The sequence below is a fragment of the Protopterus annectens genome, chromosome 12.part0 (assembly GCF_019279795.1).
Source record: "Protopterus annectens isolate FY-2018-M chromosome 12.part0, PAN1.0, whole genome shotgun sequence".
NCBI classification, from domain to species: domain Eukaryota; kingdom Metazoa; phylum Chordata; order Ceratodontiformes; family Protopteridae; genus Protopterus; species Protopterus annectens.
Window position 1 is genome coordinate 575,375,927 of NC_056746.1, and position 22,605 is coordinate 575,398,531.

Below are 22,605 nucleotides of genomic sequence, written 5' to 3' on the forward strand. Positions count from 1 at the left end.
GATGTTATATCTTATACAGAATATAATCATATAGCTTAGGTTACTACAGCAATCATAATGATGAACATCGAAAGTTAATGAAAGGTGATGTTTTAAAAGTAAAACCCTCTAACAGAAAACAGGATTCACTGCTGGGAAAAAAGTTAATAACTCTAAAAGGGAAATCCTTTGATGGTGAAAGGGGAGTTGACTGCTGAACAACCCAAGCAAAAAGTGCTGATTTAAGAAAAATGTTAAAACCTTCTGATAAAGAAAGGGGGTTTATTGTTGTGTAAAGCAATAAAAAGGTGTTATATTTAAAAAAAGAAAAACCTCTGAGAGTGAAAAAGGGGTTCACTGCTGTGTAATGTAGGAAAAGAAAAGTGTGTACAACCTGGTAAAAGTTTCTGTGAAATGCCTGAGTGAAAGGCAAAACAGGCAATAAGCAAAAACATACCTGTTCTGCTATCTTTGTGGGTGCACAAGTGTTGAGCTCTGCTTCCCTCCAGCAGCATGGGTTAACAAAAAAAAAGCAATGCCAACCAAGAATGGTTACAAACAAATCTGATCTGTGGTGTACCAGAATAGGAATGTTTCCCATTACAATATCCCTGAGAGGAAAATTTCCCATCAGAATTTCTCTGATAGGCAGGAGAAAATAGATGTTTTGCAATCTAGTGCTGTAACAAATTTATTTATTTATTTATTTTTTATTTTGCCTCTGTTTACTAGGAAAGTTTGCCTGGGTCACTTCCTCCTCTTCAGCAGAGGCCCAGTGAGAAAATCACCACAACTTACATGCAGATTTACAGACATTACAAGAACAAAACAAATACGCATTTAAATTAGATTAAAATGGTAAAAGAGACTATAGACATATTTACAGAGAATGAGTAGATCCAAACAAGAACTTACAGATGTAATAACAGTTGATTAACTATATGAAAATAGGGGTTACATAGCTTTGAAAGGGACATTCATTAGTCAAGTTACAGTTTCACTTGTCAGATGGTATAGAGCTTTTACTTCTGTTAAACAGTATATACAATTATAGTCTTCACAGTGAGTAATGCCACTTGTAGACATATCAAGTTTTTCAGTTTAAAAATAAGTCATGTACTCACCATAACATTCCATCTGTGTTGTCCATTTTAATTTATCTTTAACATATGGGTTTGGTTCCGATATCAGAACTGACTCGGCTGTTACTACAACTTATGCTGACCAAAAACTCTTGAGCTTCACCTATACCGGCAATCCCTCTCTCCCAATCACCTCAGATTGAGTTTGCAGATTAGATATAGAGCGATAGATAAAGAAGCCTCAATAGAAACCATATCTGCTATGTTTTAAAAATTACCATAAGGGATAAGTGCATTGTCCGTTCCACAAAAAAGCCTTCAAAGACCAGGGGATGGAGGGAGGGGAGTCAAGGATAAATGAAAATGGACAACACAGATGAACATTATGGTGAGTACATAACTTCTTTATTTGATGTTGTCAATTTTCATTTTATCCATGACATATTGGGCAAAGTCCCCAGTTAATTCAGACCTTGGGAGGACTGAAGGAATGATATCCTTGAGCACCACTGAACCAAAGGATGATCTTCCCTTAGAGACCAAATCCAATTTGTAATGAGTAAAAAAGGTATGGGGAGAAGCCCAATTAGCTGCTGCACAGATATCATCCATCGAAGTTCTTGACTGGAAAACTGCTGAAGTGGCGACAGATCTTGTAGAATGTGCTTTAACAAGCCTAGGTAAGGTAATTCTTCTATTGTCATAGATCAAGGAAATACAATCCTTGAGCCATCTGGCTAAAGTCACCTTGTTGACTCATTTATCAAACCTAGCACTTGAAAAGGAGACAAACAGTTGGTCAGATTTCCTCATGGCTTTTGCCCTGTGAAGGGCAACAACTGTCTGTGAACATCTAGCAAATGCAAACAGTATTCACCTCTATTTTAAAGAAAAATTTGGAAAGAATACTGACAAATTAATTGACTGTTTTTGATTTAAGATGAAAAGCTTGTAGTGAAATAAAAGCTTAATTTATTTGCTGTTTCTGTTGTGATTACTACTTTGAGACACTTGTCTACAGCAATCTTCCTTTCTGGAGATGGTTTGCCTCATTGGAGAGTGGATATTTGCTGTTTTCTTGCTTTACATTATGTTCACTAGATGGACCTAGAGAGGATTACATTTCAGAATCTTCTCTGCAGTCATAACTTCCATCATAACAATCACTATATTTACTTTGTTTTTTGCTGTAGTGCCACTTTCCACATGAAAACATCAGATCCGCCTTACTAGCAATGTTCAAAACCAATTAACAATGAGGGCTAGCTTTGCACTACATATACTCCCTATACACTGGCATAAACGTTCCTAATAAATAAGAAAATTAACCAAGTGGCTTTAAGAAAGTTGGCAAAGATTTTTGTCTCCCAGTTTCCAGACTGCAAGCTTACGCAATTCCTCATTTTTCCATTACAGGTAGGCATTACTGATAATGGGGCTGTACCTTCAGGGTAAAACAATCTAATCAGTACCACAGCCACAACTCTCCTGCCCTATTCACCTTGCATGTCCTCCTCCATCTTATCTGTTTCTATCCTTGACAGTAGGAAAGCCACAGCTCTGTCTACCTTGCATGCTGTTTCCTGTCCTGAGTATCTCTATCCTTACTGGCTCCCTGCTTCTCCTCCAAAAATAAAAAATATATACAGGTTAGCTAACTGAACCATCCCTTTCTGTGTTCCCTGCAACTCCATGTATTTATTCTCATCTGCCTGTTCAACACAGGTCTACCTGGCATTCTTCTCTTGACTATGCTTTGCAAAAAAACTAGAAAAACTGATGGAAGAATGCTGTAAAAACTAGACACATTCTCTACTAAATGTAATGCTATAACCGATAATATTCTAAGAGTATAACTACACTTCTATGTTGTAAAATACATGCAAAAAGATTAATTATAATGTAGCACTAACATTTTACAGCTAAGTTTTCCCTGTTTTATACTACAGACTATATAATAATACTTGAGATTAATATTATGCATACTGTGCACTGATACTGCATCTTCTGTATAATTCATCTGCTTTGTGCCTATATGCAAATGAAGATTGTCTCAAGGCATGGAGACAGAATTATTTAAGTATTCACAGCTATTAGTTCTCTTGTACCGAGTATTTTCTGATAGTTTTTCTTCAGAGATTGCCTCTGAAAATGGCCTCTGCCCAGCAAGACTAAACCACTCAGTAAAATAAATAAAACAGAAGATGAGCAAATTTGCAGTGTACAAAATACATTCTCCTCTGCTCTGGTGTATCGCTCATGACACAATCATATTTTTTGGAGATATACTGTTAATGTACCATTACTGAATGCTCTGACAATACAGCCTCACCCAATAAAGGAGAGCAGGCTTCAGAGCATACTATTTCCACTCATGAGGTGGCATGGAAGAAGTATCTGACCACACTTTTTTTACTGTCCTCTCCAACAAGCAGCACCTCAGTCATTATGTCAAACCTAGATCATCAGTACAGCCCCATAAATATATGCCGGTGGTAAGGTCAGAGGACTGACAGCTCTACTATCCCACTTGGCCAGTATGTCAACAGTGAGATCACAAGCTTGATGGCCTTATCTTTAAGTCTGCAGCAGTATACCAGTATAAATCTCAAAGGACGAATGACCCATACACACTACTCTAGCAGTGATGCCACAATATCAGTGGCTTACTTCTTCATCAATATGCCAGCAGTGAAATCACAATGTTCATGACCCTTTCTGTGTAAGTCAGTAGCAGATTCAATGTTAGTGGTGCTACTCATGGAGCAGTATGATGAAAATTAGATCATAGAGCTGATGGCCCTGTCCCTCTGCAAACACATCGGTTAACAGCATACCCATGTATCAGTATGCCAGCACGGGACTAATGGCCAACTATTCTACCAATATACCAGCAATGAGATCTTACTGTCACTGTCCCTATCCAAGTACTCCAATACCAGCAATGAAGTCATGAGATCAGCAGTCTTTTACTTGTTCTCATATGCTATCAGTGAGCTCAGAGAAACAATACCCCTACAAATCCCTATGTCAGCACCTAGGTTACAGTGCCAATGATGTTATAAGGAGAGATGAAAAGGACATATCAAGTGTGAGGAAAGATGCAGTCTTACGTGATTCATACCAGAGGGTAACACTGATCTTTAGCAAAGGAGGAAGTCTTTTTATGGTGCTCTGGTTCAATTCTGCTTTAAATCATAAATCACACTTTTTGCAACTTGGAATATTCTATAATAAGGATAGGAATTTTCTTTTTACAGACTGTAATGAGATGTAAAATATTAAAGAAGTCACATAAAAAAAAATAAAATAAAAAAATAAAACTGAGCAGGACAAGATTTGCTTTCAGGCCCAAGAACAATTCTGAAAGACCCTTGCATGTACTGGCAGGGGCACAAAATTAAGTACTACATACAATTCTGAACTAGCAAAAATGAGTGTGCAAGACAAAGACTGTTATTGGGGTTAAAAATGTGAGATGATGAGCACATTAAATTGCATTAGAGAATGGGCAAACTTTATGTCAGCACCCTGACTGGAAAATAAATGTTCTCCAGCAGGGTAGTAATGTAAAAGTAATGCCCGCTGAAAAACGAGTCTGCCACTTCATGGTAGCATATCTAGCTGCCATGGAGCTCAGATAGAAAAAAATAATGGCTGCCATTATTTTACGCTCACTAAGCAGCGGTTCTGCTGTTTAGCGAGTATAAAGAAAGAAAGAAAATATACTTAAAATAACAAAGTATGTGTGTATGTCTGTCAGTCAGAGTGTATGCATGTATGAAAGCAGAAGAGACTAAGTGTGAGAGAGAAAGAGAGAGAGTGAAGAGTGACAGCAATCCCTGGCAGCAGCAGCAAAGTGGTCTGCATACCTCTCATAACTCTCTACTGTACAAATTTTTGCATATTGTCCAGAGTTTTGCCTCATATTTGTGGTATGGTCCCCATAAAATTTTGGTTTTCTGGTAAATTGCTGGCAAAGCAATGAGAAATTAAGTCAGAAAATAATGACAGGCATTTGAATTTCAGGCTTCATTCCCTTCAGAAGACGCATGCTAATGCAAAACCTGTTAACCTATCAACTTTCTATGTAGCAACAATATTAAAAAATTGTCCCTATATTTGTGTCTTTGTTCCCCCATTATTTACGGTTTTGTCCAGATTTCTTGTTCTAAGAGGTCGAGAGGTATATCTCTCGACCTCTTACCTCAACATATGCTTTTACATATTTTTGATGTAAAATGCTTTTTCCAACAACATTAACATATACTACAGCAAGTACAAGCATGCAAAATCTGAAGGTAATGCTACTCAATACTAGAAGTCTAAACCTCAAAATGCACTCTCTCGAGGCACTCCTAAAAATGGAAAACATTGACATCTGTGTAGTAACTGAGACCTGGTTCAAGGCTCCAGAGAGCACCCCTGCAATACCAGGCTACAACTCTTACCACACTTTTCGGTCACCAAACCAGGATCGAAACACTAAAGGTGGAGGAGTGTCCTTATTCACCAAGGATATTCACACCACCAGGTTAGTTGCCCAACACAATGCGTCTGAAATTCTCCAGGTGCAACTAACACTAGGTAAGACTGCAATCCAAATTGTAGCTTGCTACAGATCCCCCACCATGCCCCAAGATTCTCACTACACCTTTCTAAACATACTGGAAAATATTAATATACAACCAAACACCCTAATACTGGGTAATTTCAACTACCTTGCCATTAACTGGGAAAACTACTCGTGTACCAACACCTTTGCCCAACGGTTCTTGGAATTCATAAATTCCAATGCCCTGGATCAACTAATCCATAGTCCCACCAGGGGCTCCAATATCCTAGACCTGGTCATTACCAACATGGGAAAGAGATGCTCCACACCTACGGTCACCCCCTCGTTGGTCAAGTCAGACCATAAGCTAATCACCCTTAACATCCACATCCCACCCCCACCCCCACCCCCCAGTAAGGAAACCACCATAAAAAAACTTCTCCAAAGCCAACTTCATGCTACTCAAGTCAGAAGTTACAAACTTCATGACACCCATACAGATGGGAACTGAAAGTTCGACTACTGAGTCCTACACTAAGGCACTGTACGAGCTCATCCACTCATACATGAATCGTGTCATCCCAAATAGAACCAAGATACTCTCCTCCAAAAAAAGGAAGCCAATCTGGTGGTCCCCTGCAATAAACAAACTTTACAACAAAAGGAAGAAACTGTTGCAGAAAAGAGGAAAATCCCAGGATGCAAAAAACTCCCTTACCAGCCTCAGTAAGAAGCTGAGATCCCTCATAAAATCCTCCAAAGCTAGTTACGAAAATAAAATTGCCAAAGATTCCAAAGACAACCACAAGGCATTCTATAACTATGTCAAGAATCTAAATGGCAATGCTCAGATCTGCTCCGAGCTACAACAGAATGGCATTAAATATGGCATTAAATATACTGGTCCCAAGGATATTGCCAATATCCTGGCAGATCGATTCAGTGTCAACTTCACCCCCCTCTCACCCCCTAAATGGCCCATCTCAATACCAGAAGATTGCCAAATTCTGGTAATAACGGCCACACAGGTAAAAAATGCACTCTCCAAAGCTAAGTATACAGCATCCATGGGATCAGATGACATCCCAGGCTGTGTACTACATGAACTACAAAATGAACTGGCACCTCACCTAAGTGTCATGTTTAATCATACCCTCACCTCAGGCTTCGTGCCCACTGAGTGGTGCACAGCTACAGTTATCCCACACCACAAGGGGGATCCACCTTGGATCCAGGGAGCTACCGCCCCATCAGACTGACAAGCCTGATCTGCAAGGCCATGGAACATATTATCATGGAACTTATAAACAAAGACATTGGCAACCTTCAAACACTGGACCCCACCCAGGTTGGGTTCGTGAAGGGCTGATCTTGTCTCCTGAACCTGAATGACTTCTTCAAATCAGTCTCCAGAGCCGTGGACGAGTGTAAGGCAGTCCACACAGCCTATCTGGACCTCGTCAAGGCCTTTGACATCATTCCCCACTCTGGAATCATAGATAAACTTACTAAGCTGGGCATTAATCCCTACGTCACTCGATGGGTTGCCAACTGGCTTACTGACAGAACCCAAAATGTAAAAGTAGCTGATTCAAAATCCAGCTCCAGACAAGTGACAAGTGGAGTACCTCAGGGTTCAGTCCTGGGACCTCTCTTGTTTGGCATCTACATCTCTGAAGTACAGGCCAACACTAAGGGACTCTGGCTAACAAAGTTTGCAGATGACTGCAAACTGGGAGCCATTACTGAATTCCCAAACGATGTGGATAATTTACAAAAGGGCCTTACAGAAACAGCTGCTTGGTGCCAGAGCCATGGGCTCAAGCTCAATGCCAAGAAATGTATAGTTATCCCCTTTGGGAAAAAACATGTACCCATGAATTACCACATAGGTGGCAGTACACTAAGCACTGAAAGTGTGATAAGAGACTTAGGGTCATGGGTGGACATTGGTCTCACTTTCAATAACCACATCACCACAACAGTTAGGAAATCCTTCTATGTGGCACACCTCATCACTAAGGGCTTTTCTTCCAGAAAAAAGGAGGTCATTGTCCCACTGTACTCATCCTGCATTAGACCCATTACGGAATGCAATGCCCTGTTTGGTATGTACCTCTCAAGACATCTGCAACAACTGGAAAGGCTATAAAAATGCCTCTCTAAAAGAATCACAAGCCTAAAGCAGATGCCCTATGCTGACCGCAGTAAAAAACTCCAGCTATACTCTGTCGCATATCGTCTACTCCAAGGCGATCTCTGCCTAACATACAAGGCCATGTCAAACCCAGAGCTGTTGGACATGCTACACTTAAAGAAATCCCAATCCCTCAGAGCCACACGCTCCAGGGATCTAAATCTTGTCATCACAATAAACAAAACATGCTGGAGGGATGGGTTCCTAACCCAGAGACTCCCCAGACTCTGGAATAAACTACCCATACATGTCAAGCAGAGCGCCTCTTTGGCCCTCTTCAAAAGGAACGTTGATGATTGGATAGGAGAAAGGAAATTCACCCTGGGGATCATGTCAGTCGCCCTGCTAGACAGGGGTCCAGAGAAGTAAATAGTGTGGGAAGAAATAGCCAGGGAATTGTTATGGCTAGGCTTGTATAGGCCCTAGGGCCAATAGCCTAGTACCAACCTATGAACCTATGAAACATTAGGCATAGGAACTATTTTACATCAAAACTATATAAAAAAATAATATTGTACTTATTTAAGTAAGTAAAATACAATTTTACAAACAGCCTACTTTCTAAGGGCAATAATGCCCTCCAGGGTGTGTGTTAATGTGTAATTAATGCCCTTCCAGTGGTGCAGAGACCCTCCTCCTGTGGTATCGGGCCTCATAACATCCCTGGGTGGGCATTAAATACAGCCCATTGGGCACTATTGCTTGCTTACTGCAATGTGGGTGAAAGATACCCCTTCCTAGAATGAGTGAATATGTCTAGAAAATGGTCGCCAGGCTGTATATGTGAGACTGGTTAAAGTCCTAAAGGAGGCTGAGGATAGGAGTTTAGACTTTTTTTGGTAGGATGTATATCCGAATTCTATGTTGACTTTGAACTAGTAGTCTTTGAATAGTTTACAGTCTACTGCTTCGCCAAGCAAAACAGCAAAGACCATCTCCATACCAATGCTGGCATTCAATGATCCCATCGATACCAGGCCAATGGATATCACAAAGTGACTGCTGCCATTTTCTACCTTACTCTATCCTTTTGCCACCAGGAAACATTTAAAAGTATTTGCTTTTGTATGCAGCAGTTTCTCATCCGTGGGCATCCACCACTTATTTTCTGCTACGCTGTAGGCCAAGGGTAATTTATAATGATAAAGCTTAGAGTTCAATAACACAGACAGTGCTGGTGGCTTGGTTGGAGAAAGCTGAACCAGACTAATTTTTTTGCAATCATAAGCAAGGAAAAGATTATATGTTCTTCAACAGCATAATCTCATGTTCAGCCATTAATACTGGAAAAACACAGTTTAAAGATGTATGCCAAGTACAATCAGAAATATGTAATTTCTGTTTCATCTGTGTGTATGTTAACTAAACAGTGCTAAAAAATACAGCTTAGTAGCTGAGATGTTGTCATGGTCTGCAGCAACATTTAAATATAAACTGTTTTATCTTCATATAATTATACAGTATTTCTGCAATGTCTGTGGCTGTTTCTGAAACAACTGTTAACTATAAATATATTTCAGTTATGTTCTTGTGTATGTTTCAAAACAGTGTTTATATATTTGCTTTTAAATGCAAAATAAATGAAATTAGCTATAAGAAATACAGGCTAATACTACACAAAAGAAAACATGAACAAAATAGGCAAAAACATTCACACTATGATAAATTAATACATTAGTTTTAGGATATACAATAATTCTTTTAGAAAAAAAATATTTTGCTTGATGCTTTTTAAAGTAAATACTCACAGTACCTTGCCTAGCAAAGTTACTGCCCAGACTGACAGATAGCCAACAGGTTCATCTGTGATTTCCCATCCACCAACTGTGATGTCATTTATAGGGTCTGGATACTTCTTGTCCTCAAAAGAGGATATCTAAAATAGAGAAAATTATTACTAAAACAAAACTATTCAACTGGGATGATTAATAAACAACATAAGGGTTCTAAAATAGTCATAAGGGCTAAATATCAAATTTCAACAGCGTTTCTGAAACAGGCATACGTCTGACCATGCAGACAACCAATGCCAGAGATGTCCTGAGAACCCTTTGTAGGTTATTTAAGGAACAGTGATAGGGTAAGGGATGTGACCCAAGTTGTGTAAAGTACCTCAAAGTGTGACATGTAACATAGCCTCATGAACCCTGCACTGACTACACCAATGTGCAACTAACCTGTAATCAAAACCGGTTATCTCTATACACCCAAGCAAACTGTTAAGGACACCTTACAATACTGTCCACTAGTAAGCTCAAAGACTTGTAACACTAAACAGTAATCTGCACAAATTGCTCATTAACAGCATGTAGTACAAGACATGGAAAGCTAGTAGAAGAAGGGACAGATGATGGAAGATGAATAAACCAAATGATGAAGGATCAGCTATGAACCAAGTCAGCAGAGTAAATACAGGTAAATTTTGTTGACATTGGAGGATTTGTTGCTATATGCAAGGTCATGATCTCATATTTATGTTCTTTTGTTTGCCCCTCGGTGCTCCTAAGGTTAGCCATCATCTACTGCCACTATGTCCAATTGCTCCTAATACCTCATCAGACTGGGGCTGCCATGGGCAAGAGGGGGAACATAGTGACTATGAGTACAGGAGAGCAGCTTCTGCATGGGATACCCCTACCACCTACTAGAACTGTCACTGGTGAAAGAGAAACAGAAAAAGGTGGTAGAGTCTAGGTGACAGCATCATATATGCTAACTGGAGAGCTAGGGATCTTTCATGACCCTAACTCCGCTTCATCATAGTGATGTCATTATGAGGCTGGATGGGCAATAAGGCATGGCTCTGAGGATAAGACTGTCCTGGGCCCCAGGGTGACTATACTTTCCCAGACATTCCACCCATCCTAGCCCAGTTATTCTCTCAAGCCTTGGCTTGCACAACAGCCTGACAGCAATCTTACTATCAAGCATGCTCCAAATCCCCAACCCCCACCATACCGCCATGATAGGTGCTTCCATCCTCCCTTTCCTGTGCTGCAACATACTAAATCTGGGTCAATTAGATCACATTCAGAGCTTTAGCCCTCTATGCAACCAGTGATATTTATGTTCATCTGAAAAACACAAAAAAAGAGACTAGTGGGTTTAGTAAAAACTGCAAAAAAACATGCTACTTACTGGTAAGATACAGATGAGCAGCTATACAGTAACTTAAGGAAGATGACAATTTTATGGCAGGCATAATAGCAATAATGACAAAAGACTGAAGACCATTTGCAATGAATGATGCTACTGTGAACTGAACCCTCTACTTTTTATGAGTTAATGAGACATGCAATGTATGGCTGTAAAGGAATGTAAAGCTGTGGATTATAAAAAATAAAGAGAGACTGTGATGACTGTGAGCAAGTGAGAAACAGAAAGAGTGAAACATACACACAGAAAAAGAGAAAGACAGAAGAAAGTCTGCATAAAGTCACTAGTCCAAAATGACCCAAACACACGTGTTATTTGTCTCCAGTGAAGTCATCAAATCTGAGTTTGAACTCATGTAACCTGTTTGCTTTCCTTACTGAAATGAGTACAGCAGTCAACTTAACTGGTCTATATTAATTCATTGAAATACGTACCAACCAACTTAATGGATCTATATTACTTCAACGAATATGTATTTGTCAATGGCTAAACAATAAAATTTGTTACAGTGAAGCACGGAATTTTTCCCAGGGTTAGAAACCACTCACCTTCTAGCACTTCAGAACACACACCACACTAAATCAAACCCACCCAAGTGGGGGGCTTTGGGACTCCAAGATCACACTGTGGTGGGTGAAAAAGGCAAAGTTGTGGTGATTGCCGTGTTTCTTAACCATGGGAAACATTTTGTGCTTCGCTGTAATGAATTTCACTGTTTAGCCGTCTGGCACTTGCCAATCACACTGCCTGACAGCTTGCACCCAGGGCATTGTCCTCTTTGCCCTGATGAAGTTATGGTTCTAAGGCCTGCAGTAATTCAAACTCCCTGAACAGCAGAAAATTACTTTCTCTCACAAGATGATCACTAACAATGCTCCAAGAATGTCCCCAAACATTGCCAAACTAAGTTGTTTCCAATTAGCAATATGCAATAAAATCAGCAAAAAATGCTGCTGTGTCAATTGTTAGATGATAATGTAAGTAATTAATATAAACCTCCTTTGTGTTTAAAAGGAACTGAAAAAAGGAGTCAAATCTAGAAAAAACTGGTCAAATCCAGCTCCAGCCAAAAGAAGAGTAATGACCCACAAACTGAGTAACACACATATATCTATACACATATATATATATATATATATATATATAGACACACACACACATATGTATATATATCTATGTATGGTTCCCCTTCACAATCTCGAATTACTGAATACTCGAAAATTCAGTAACTTGAGACTGTAAAGTCGAACCAACAAAAATCCCGAAACCCACAAGCACGAAAACAAAAACCCCGAACATACAGAACACATACACCACACAACATGCACACCATACAACCCACATCACATAAACTACAAGCCCTACACTACATGCACGCAGGGAGGCAAGCCCCCCTGCGCCCCCCCCACCCCCCTACTTATATATTCTAACTCCGAGATCACACTAATACACAAAATAAAAAACACCACACAGACATTTTACACTGCCTCACGCACACACACACAAATACAGACACATCCAACACTTACACTCATACTCCCACCTCCCTACCCTAACCCACACAAACAACTTACAAAACACACACATACACTCACTTACCTTCACTTCCATAAAACGTCCTGACTCACACACTTCCCATCCTGTAGCTGACATGCATAAGCGCAAATTCGAGATATCTGAATTTGCGCTTATGCAGATTCACGCTTATGGGTTTTCAACTTTACAGTCTCGAGTTACTGAATTTCGAGTATTCAGTAATTCGAGATTGTGAAGGGGAACTATATATATATATATATATATATATATATATATATATATATAGATAGATTATATATATATAGATAGATATATAGGTTTACTATCATTTGTGCGAACGACATTCTGTCGGCATGTTTGCTGCCAAAAATCAGAATGTCGTGCACAAAATGAAAAGTGTATAGGATAGTCGAAGACACTTATGCGAATGCAGTAGTGCAATCGCATAAGTGTGTTCTACTGTAAGTACAGAGATCGCTGAACAGTGGGGAGTGGAAATTCATCCATATCCCCACTGTAGTGCGATCTCGGAATTGGAATATATTAGTAGCAGGGGTGTGGGGGGATCAGCCCCCCCTGTAAAAACATGATTTGTCATATAGGAGTTTGATTTACATCAGCTCCTATATGATGTTTTCAGTGATCATGTCGACTCAAATGTGTTTTGGGTCGACATTGTATAGGAGTAGAGAGTTGGGTGTCGGTGTTTACTTTCATTACTGCGAATGGCAAATGTTTTGCTGTTCTCAATAATGATAGTAAACCATATATATATATATATATATATATATATATATATATATATATATATATACACACACACATATATGTATATATATTACACACATATATACATATTATATCACAGCATATTATATTAAATAAGATCGACTTTTCAGAAAGTCGAACTTTGTGATCAAGATCATATGATCAACTTTCTCCAAGAAAACAACCAAAATCAATCGCTACAGTATCTACCACCACTTTCTTCCCTAAATAAATTCAAATCACTAACATCTTTAATAGCTGTCCCAAAAATAATAAAGTCATTCTAGATGACTTTAATAATAATTCTCTTCTCCCTCTTTCATCCAATATGGGTACTTTCCTAGCAGATTTAGGTCTCCTTCATCTCATAAAAGAACCAACAAGAACTAACCTCAGGAGCTCCAAACACTCCATACACGACCTGATTACAACAAACATGCCGAGCTCCATTTCCAGCACATAAACATTCTGCCTCCATTACTAAAAGACAACTGCCCAATCACCTTTACAACTATCAACCATCCTATAAAACTGCCACCAATATTAAAAGCCTTCAGAAACCAAAGTAGCACTAATATTGATAAGATCAGACATTTTCTTGCAGCTCACAAATGGAATCATATATTGTCCTTACATGACCTTAACACAGCAGCTGTAAGCTAACTAACTTTCTACTCTAGCTGCAAGGCAAATTCTTCCCACTTATCCACAGGCTTTATAACCCCCCCCCCAAAAAAAATAAATAAATAAATAAATGGCTATCCACTGAACTCAAACATCTTTTAACTGTAAGGGATGAAGTGTGGCAAAAATATAAAACAAGCCCCCACAACTGAAAACCTCACCTCCTTCCCAGTCTTACGTAATCTAGCCAAATCTATTGGAAGGCCCAAAACAAATCTCCAAACAAACAAATAAATTACTCTCTTACATTTCCCCAACATTTATGGAAAGAGGTTACCCTTCGTACAGAAAGCAAACCTCATTATATCTTGTCTATAAACACCATTCAATGTGATACAATAAAACTTTCTCCAGATTTCCTTAGAGAATTTAACAATCTCCCATCAATAACTCAACACCTCCCATAGATCATGCATTGCTCACCCCATCACCATTCATCCCCTTCTTCCACATCAGATACATATGTCCCAAAGAAGTCTATTCTACTTGAAAACATTTCCACTGACACCCCCCCCCCCCCGAATCTAACAACATAAAATTGAGATTCATGTATCACTACAGAGATCATCTATACCTTCCTTTCACCCACACATATAATCTATGTCTCACACAAAACATCAATCTACATATTTGGAAAACTGCTCTAATTAAACCCCATTCAAAGCAAACCAACCCAAAAGATACATTTCACTACCTTCCTTCCAACATCCATCCTCTCAGTTTTAGGCAAACGTCTACAAAAGATAAGTCTACTCACAACTCTCTGTCTCTCTGTTGAGCAGTACCACCTGCTCTCCTCCAAACAGCATGGATTCTGGTCTGGTCAAAGTACTATGACAGCACTTTAGTGCATAACTGATGACATCCTGCAAAACTCTGATAATGGCCTCCTTACAGCATTCCTAGACCCGACAAAGGCATTTGACCTGACTTACAACTATCTTCTCTAAAATGAATGAAGTGAAATTGATATCAGTCTAGATGCTGCTCCCTGGTTTAAAAGCTTCCTCAGTGGCAGACCCTTCAGAGTTACAACAGGATCTTCCCAATTAGAATGTGCACAAATTATCAAAGGTGTACCACAAGGATCCATTCTTGCCCCTCCTCTTTTACATATTCATTAACAACCTCCCCCCATCTCCCACGTATCCTCTATGCTGATCACATGGTCATTTACTGATCAGGTCACTCTTACACAAACATTTAATGCTACTTCCATTCAGACTTGCATGACCTTCACCAATGGCTCAAAAAGAAAATAAACTAATTCTCACACCCATAAACAACACCACTGATGAAAGAAGAAACTGCACCTGTTTTTGTACTCCTGGAAGGCATTAGTTGCCAAGGCGCTAGAGTGTTTCAATAAACTCTTGTTTTGTGGATTATACTGGTTCTGGTCTTTTCGCGTGGTATTTAATTCTCAAACCCACCAAGACTAAAACTATGCTTTTTGGAACTCCACAGAAAATTCACCAAGCGCCTGGTTCTTTAACTGTCTTTGATCTACACAACCATTCCATAGAGACAACCTCTACTTTCAAATACCTAGGATTACAGCTTGAGTGAGGGCCAAAATAAACTTCCCTGCACTGCTGGGCCAAAAAAGATTTATTTTCTATCACAACATTTACAGCAGCCATTGGAAAAGGAGTTCTTCTTTCTCAACTTGAATATGGGCTTCCAAGTTTTGCTTCTGCCTCCAAGAAAATCATTTCCACACTCAAGACAGTCACTAACAGCATCTGTTGATTCATTACAAACTCATATCTCTGTAAACATCACCCTAGAAAAAGCCACAAAACAAAGATCTAACCTACTTTTAGGATTCCAACTCTACGAACCACTCTATCTCCACACATTTACTCCCCTTTAAGAAAAAACTCCTCATACAACCTGATATACTACTCACAAGCTACACCAACTCTCATTACCCCAGAACTAAAATCCACAGCACTGCACATGCTTTTTCTCCTCTAAGGTACCTACTTCTTTGGCAAGCTATTCTCATTAACATAAAAGAAATAAACTACTTATTCCAAATTCCGAATGCAACTCAAAAAGCACCTCTTCATCCAAGCCAAACACTCCCGCTTCATCACAGGACATATCACCTAACCTATCTCCTTTCCAAACCTCTTCTCCTCTCTCAAGATTTACTGAAGACTGTCCCACTTCAGAAACTAATGTATGTATAATGCATTGCACTCTACTTGAATGTACATTGCACTGTCCTTGTTAAACAGAATACATATATATATATATATATATATATATATATATATATATATATATATACAGTTTTTTTCTGGGTAATGAGTCTGAACATTTCTGTATTTTTTGTTTGTAAAATGTTTTGTATTTCACCACGGCTGAGCTTGAAATTGGTCAATACAGATGAGTGTCCTACCTAAGTAAACCCCAATGCACCCACCCACCCCAAACCCACCCCAAACCCATGCAAATCATATATACACCAACTATGAGATACCCCAATCCGTAATGTACCACAGTCTCCATACAGATACTTCCACTTTTTGGAAAGTCAATTACATGGTCTTGAATTCAATCTTCCAGCCCCCTCTTGCATGTTCTCTGCAACACTAATTTCAGTCATCCCTATTGGCAGAATTTCCTTTCTCCCTTCCTGTGTTGGCTTAGTTCTTACTATACATTCTGTTGCTTTATAAATTTAATATTCTGTATGACTATTGTTTTCTCCTAAGGGTTCTGCATCCAAAATCACATTCTTTCCTTATTTCTTGAATTAACCTCCCTCCACCATCATCCCTTTCCACTTTGAATTGTAGCTTTTTGGTTGTGTTATGTATAACAACCTTAAATGTAGCTCTAAAATACATTTTCACTTCAAATTGGGTAATCCTAATCCTCCTTGTTCTACTGAGAGGATCAACTTATCCCACTTGACTCTAACCCTCTTCTCCTCCCAAATAAAATCCTTCAAGTCTTTATTAATTGCCATCCGCAACTTCTCCTCAGGTTGAAAAAATATACCTGACATGTATAAAACTAAAGGGACTAAAAGGTTTATACTGCTTGTTTCTTGCTATCCATATCCATAGCCAAGAGCTTGCAGTTGTGCAGTTTTTGCTTTACCTTTTGCTTAATCTCTTTCCACACATCCTTAGCTGCCATAACAGAAAACTTTTTAATCCATACTCCTAAATACCTCATTTTATTATTATATGGATATTGCTGAACCAACTCATGTGCAGGTACATAGTTTATAACTATAGCCTTTGTTTTATCTTTATTAACTTTATATCCTGAAAAACACTGAACTGTCTCAGAATGTTTAACAACACTGAGACGTCGTTTTCTGGTTCCATCAAGTACGAAATACCATCTGCAAATTAAAAAAACACAAACGCAAACATGGAGATGTCTAATGGAAAAAAACACTCACAAAACACCAATCCAGATAATTATTCGCATTATGAGGAGCCAGTGACACCTTCTTAGAATTTAAATAACACATCAATTTTATTAAGCCAAACCCTTAAAGCTAAAAAAACACACAGCGTTTTTGTCCTACTACACGGACTTCATCATATGCTGACCCAGTACAGGTTTCTTACTTTTATAACCAATTAATTAATGACATCATTTCCTCCAAAGGCAATTTAATGAAAAAACTGCCAGTACGAATGAATAACATTTCCATGAAAATAATACCCCTCTTAAACATGCGATCGGGATCTTCTCAATAAACTTTCATCATAAAATATTTAACCTTGTTCCTAAGCAAAAATGACATACCTATTTCATAAATAAGGGATAACACCCTATTAAAAATGATAATAATAATAATCATACTATAAATGTGCATACTATTAATAGAATAAATTGAAGAGGAAAGGACCATTCTAGCCAATATGTATGTATGTGTGTATACATATATATATATATATATATATATATATATATATATATATACATATACACACATATACATGTTGAGTCTTTCGGCTTTTCCCGGTTAGGGGTCGCCACAGCGGAACACCAGTCCGCTAATGATTGGCAGTAGATTTCTACGTGCCGACTTGCCGGGCCTGACGCACAACCTTCAATGAAGGAACGCCCATTCACGCATGTCGCCACACAGAAGATGCTCTAACTGAGAATCGAACGGGACAACGTCTTACTGTGAGGCGACAATGCTACCGCAGCATCAACACATATACATATATATATATTTATACATCTATATACACATATTTATATATATATATATACACACACACACATTTATATATATATATATATATATATATATATATATATATATATATGTATGTATGTAGAGTAAAAACTGTCATACTGATAAAATAAATATATAAAAAAATAGTTGTCTAGATAATAATTTATGACCTAATAAATAACTTAGAGAAAGACACAGGCATGAATGACTGAATATGTAAAACATATACAGTGTTGAAATGTGTAAATCCACAAAAATCTCCATCCAAATGTAAGAGGGAACATCAGTACATTTATCATGTTATTTTAACATATTATTTTAGAAACAAGGAAGTTACAATCTGGCTGCTCTTAATTTTAGTATTGGCACCAGAGAAATATTCTCATTACGACCTGAAGGTCTATTTGTTTCTAATACTTAATGCCAATAAATGTCCCTATATTCTATTTCAGTTTCCCAAGACCCCACCCCCACCCCCCGCCAGGGTCCTGGGGAATCTCCTCTAATACACCTCTTTGGAATATTAGAAATAATCAGGTTTCAAAGGATACCACCTGTGATGAACTGGATGAGGCAAGAGGACTACCTTACAATGAAGCTTTTGTAGTGAATTAAGATTCGCAACCTAATCTGATTAAAAACACTACTGACAGGAACTGGAATATGTTTTCTAGGTTTTCAGATTTGGAAGGGTTATTTATGAACCCTATTAGATACACATACAGAAAATGTTTTAACATTAAAGACATTTTGGAAAGTAGAAAAAGTGCTAACAGTTTTTCCAATAAAAAGAAAATGGGGGCCTTTAAATGTGTGAGGTGTGCTCAGTGTCTGTTCATAGTTAATAGTGAGCACCTACATATTTCCAGTAAAGACAAATATATTTACGATAAGTATTTTAACTGTAATAATAAAGGATTAATATATTTGGGTTTATGTACAACATGTTATGCGTTCTATGTGGGAAAAACAGAGCATATGCTCAAAAGAAGAAAATAAACACCTTTAAGACACCAAAAGAAAGGATGATAAAAACGCTCTATTTAAATAAACCTTAACTTGTATTCAGGCATCATTTAAGTTTTTTGTATTAGAGGAGGTTCCACAGGACCCCATTGGGGTCCTTGGGAAAATAAATAGAATATAGGGAACTTCACTGGCTATTACTATTAGAAGCAAATAGACCTCTGGGTCCTAATGAGAACATTTCTCTGGTGCCAATATTAAAATTAAAAGCAGCCAGATTATAACTTCCCTACTTCTAAAATAATATGTTAAAATAACATGATAAATGTACTGATGTTCCCGCTTACATTTGGATGGAGATTTTTGTGGATACATTTCAACACTGTATATGTTTTAAATATTTAGTCATTCATGCTTGTGTCTTTCTCTACGTTATTTATTAGGTCATAAATTATTTATTATCTAGACAACTATTTTGTATATATTTATTTTATCAGTATGACAGTTTTTACTGTGCATACTATATATATATATATATATATATATATATATATATATATATATATATATATATATATATATATATATATTGGCTACAATGGTCCTTTCTCTTCAATTTATTCTGTTAACAGTATGCACATTTGTAGTATGATTATTATAATTATTATCATTTTTAATAGTGTGTTGTTCCTTGTTTATGAAATAGGTAGGTCATTTTTACTTAGGAACAAGGTTAATATTTTATGATGAAAGTTTATTGAGAAGATTCCATGTTTAAGAGGGGTATTATTTTCATGGAAATGTTATTCTTACTGACAGTTTTTTCATGAATTGCCTTTGGAGGAACTGATGTCATTAATTAATTAGTTATAAAGGTAGGAAAATTGTGCTGGGTCAGCATCTGATGAACTCCTTGTAGTAGGACGAAAATACTGTGTTTTTTTTTTGTTTTTTTTTTTTACCATTAATGGTTTGGTTTAATAAAACTATTGTGTTATTTAAACTCTAAGAAGGCATCACTGGTTCCTCATAGTGCAAATAATTTTCTGCATCATCTGCAAATAAAGCCAACTTTGTCCCTTATTTTCTTTGCCAATGATTCCAAATATAATGGAAATAACAATATGGAAAGAGGACATCCCATTCTTGATCCTCTGTTTAGATACAACTTATCAGAGATGGACCCTCCCACTTTGATTTTTGCCTCGGATTCCCAATATAACCTTCTAATTAAACTTATCGTATAAGGAAATGCAAATGCTTTCATTACCCTACTCATAAAATTCCAGCTTAATCTGTCAAATACTTTCTTTGCATCAAGACCCACCAGTAACAGCAGTATTTTCTTACACTCAGCTTTCCTTTGGATCATCTTTGTTTTGTTTATGTTGTCCAATGTTTGCCTTCCCTCCACAAAACTACATTGGCCTATATCTATCAATTTTGGCATCACCTTTGCCACTCTTTTAGCCATTACAGACATAAACAATGTATAATAATGGCTTAAAATTTAAATGGATGGGTCTTTACCGTATTTGGGTATTACAGTCACCACAGCTTTTTCCCAGGATGTTGGTGTCTTCCCTCCATTTAAAATACTGTTAAACAAAACTTTCCATATCTTTATCACTTTCTTCCCTCCTAGCTTCCAGACTTCCACTGGAATACCATCTATTCCTGGAGACTTTCCTGCAGATTGGTTATACATCACTATTTTTATCTTCTCCTATTTTAATTTCCCCACTTCTCTGCTTTATACAATTTTTTATAACATTTCCAAAATATTTCTAATACCTCTACAGGATCTATGTCATTTTTTTTGTTACAGGCTCCTAAGTTTGGTAGCAATGCTTTCTACTTTCTGTTGTCTAAGTTGCTGTGCCAAAAGTTTTTGTGCTCTGGAGTTATTACCAAAAACAGTTGCTTAACAACAAGCTTTGTAAACTTGTGCATATTATCCAGGTACTCCCTTATTTTCTCTTTAGCAGTCTGCAACTGCACCTCTTCTTGTTCTATAAGATCCCCCTCGTTTTGTAATACTTTAACCTTTGTCAGCCTCTCTAAATAATTCTAATTACTTTTAATCAGATCTACTTTGCTTTTAATTCTACACCATTTTTAAACTCTATTTTCATTTTATCCTATTCACTAGCTATACCTTCTAGAGTACTTTCTATCTTCCCTAATAACTCCCGGATAATTTCCATTACTCATTCCTTAAATTATTCTCTTTTTTTAACAGGTAGGCGGGGAAGTGCAATGTCTTATCTTTACTTCATTACCCTGCATTTTTATCTTAGCAATTACTAGCACATAATCTGAAATAGTTATTAGATGTGTATCAAAGTTCTCAATTAAATCCACATGTTCCAGTGAAATATATTTTTTGTCAATTCTAGCCCAGTTATTGTACCTTGGAGAATAATATGTAAATTCTCTCCAGGTCCCTACTACTGAATTCATGACTTTCGTTCCAAATATTTTCAAAAATTTCTTCTTCTACCATCTTTTGCTATATGCTCCATTTTAGCCACACCCCCCCCCCCGATACATCCTCACTGCTGCAAACCAAATTCTAGTACTCGCTTGTAAGTAATATTCTCTGCTGAAAGCTGATTATTTCAACCAAATTTTTTAAAGCTTTATAACAGCAGTTTGAGGTAGAATATAACTACATGCCAGCATATTCCGTATCCCTTGCCAGTAGACCCTTACTGCAAGAAATTTGCCATTATCTATTTTTCCTCTTCTATCACTACTGGAGTTCCTCCAGCAATTAATATATTTACTCTTCTTTTCCTTTGTCCCTGATATCCTGCAGAATATCCATCTTAAAATCCTCACATGCTCAGTTCTTTCCAAATGTGTCTCCTGTAGCATTGCTATTTGCACTCTACATATCTTAATATAATTAAGTATTCTTTCCTTTATGTCTATACCTATAAAACCACTCACATTCCAAGATAACATGGAAAGTGTCGTTATTACAGTAAGAAGTCATTATTTCCACCTATTATACATGGCAGATTTTTTTAAATGTTTATTTCCAGCTTTTGTAATACATGTACCCATTAGTGTTTGATAGGTTAATCCTTTATGGAGCTTTTTCTTGTCATCAACCTTGGAACCTATATCACATTTTACACACACACACACACACACACACACACACACACACACACACACACACACACACAAGCATAACACCCCCAGAACCTATTAACTTATTAAACACACAGCTATGTACATCTTCAAATAATGAAGTTTAACCCTCTTAATAGGAACATTTGTGCCAAATAGACAGCTGCTAACACAGGTCCTACTTAACCTGAAATTGAAGTTATCTATGCTAAGATGAATGTCATTGCCTATGCTTCTACTTACACTAATTTGTGCCTGTTCTTCTTTTTTATCTTTATTCTCCCCTCCCACTTCAAAACAACTTGCATGCTTCTAGAAA

The 22,605-nt window shown here is 37.5% G+C and overlaps 1 protein-coding gene across 1 annotated transcript in view; it reads right to left on the reverse strand.

The window, feature by feature from the left end:
- TECPR1 (tectonin beta-propeller repeat containing 1) overlaps positions 1-22,605 on the reverse strand; it is a gene marked incomplete in the record, with an annotated part of 1,181,271 nt that overhangs the window by 1,027,849 nt on the left and 130,817 nt on the right. Inside the window, 1 exon segment of the mRNA XM_044089712.1 lies at positions 9,567-9,689. Coding sequence (XP_043945647.1) covers positions 9,567-9,689 — 123 coding nt within the window.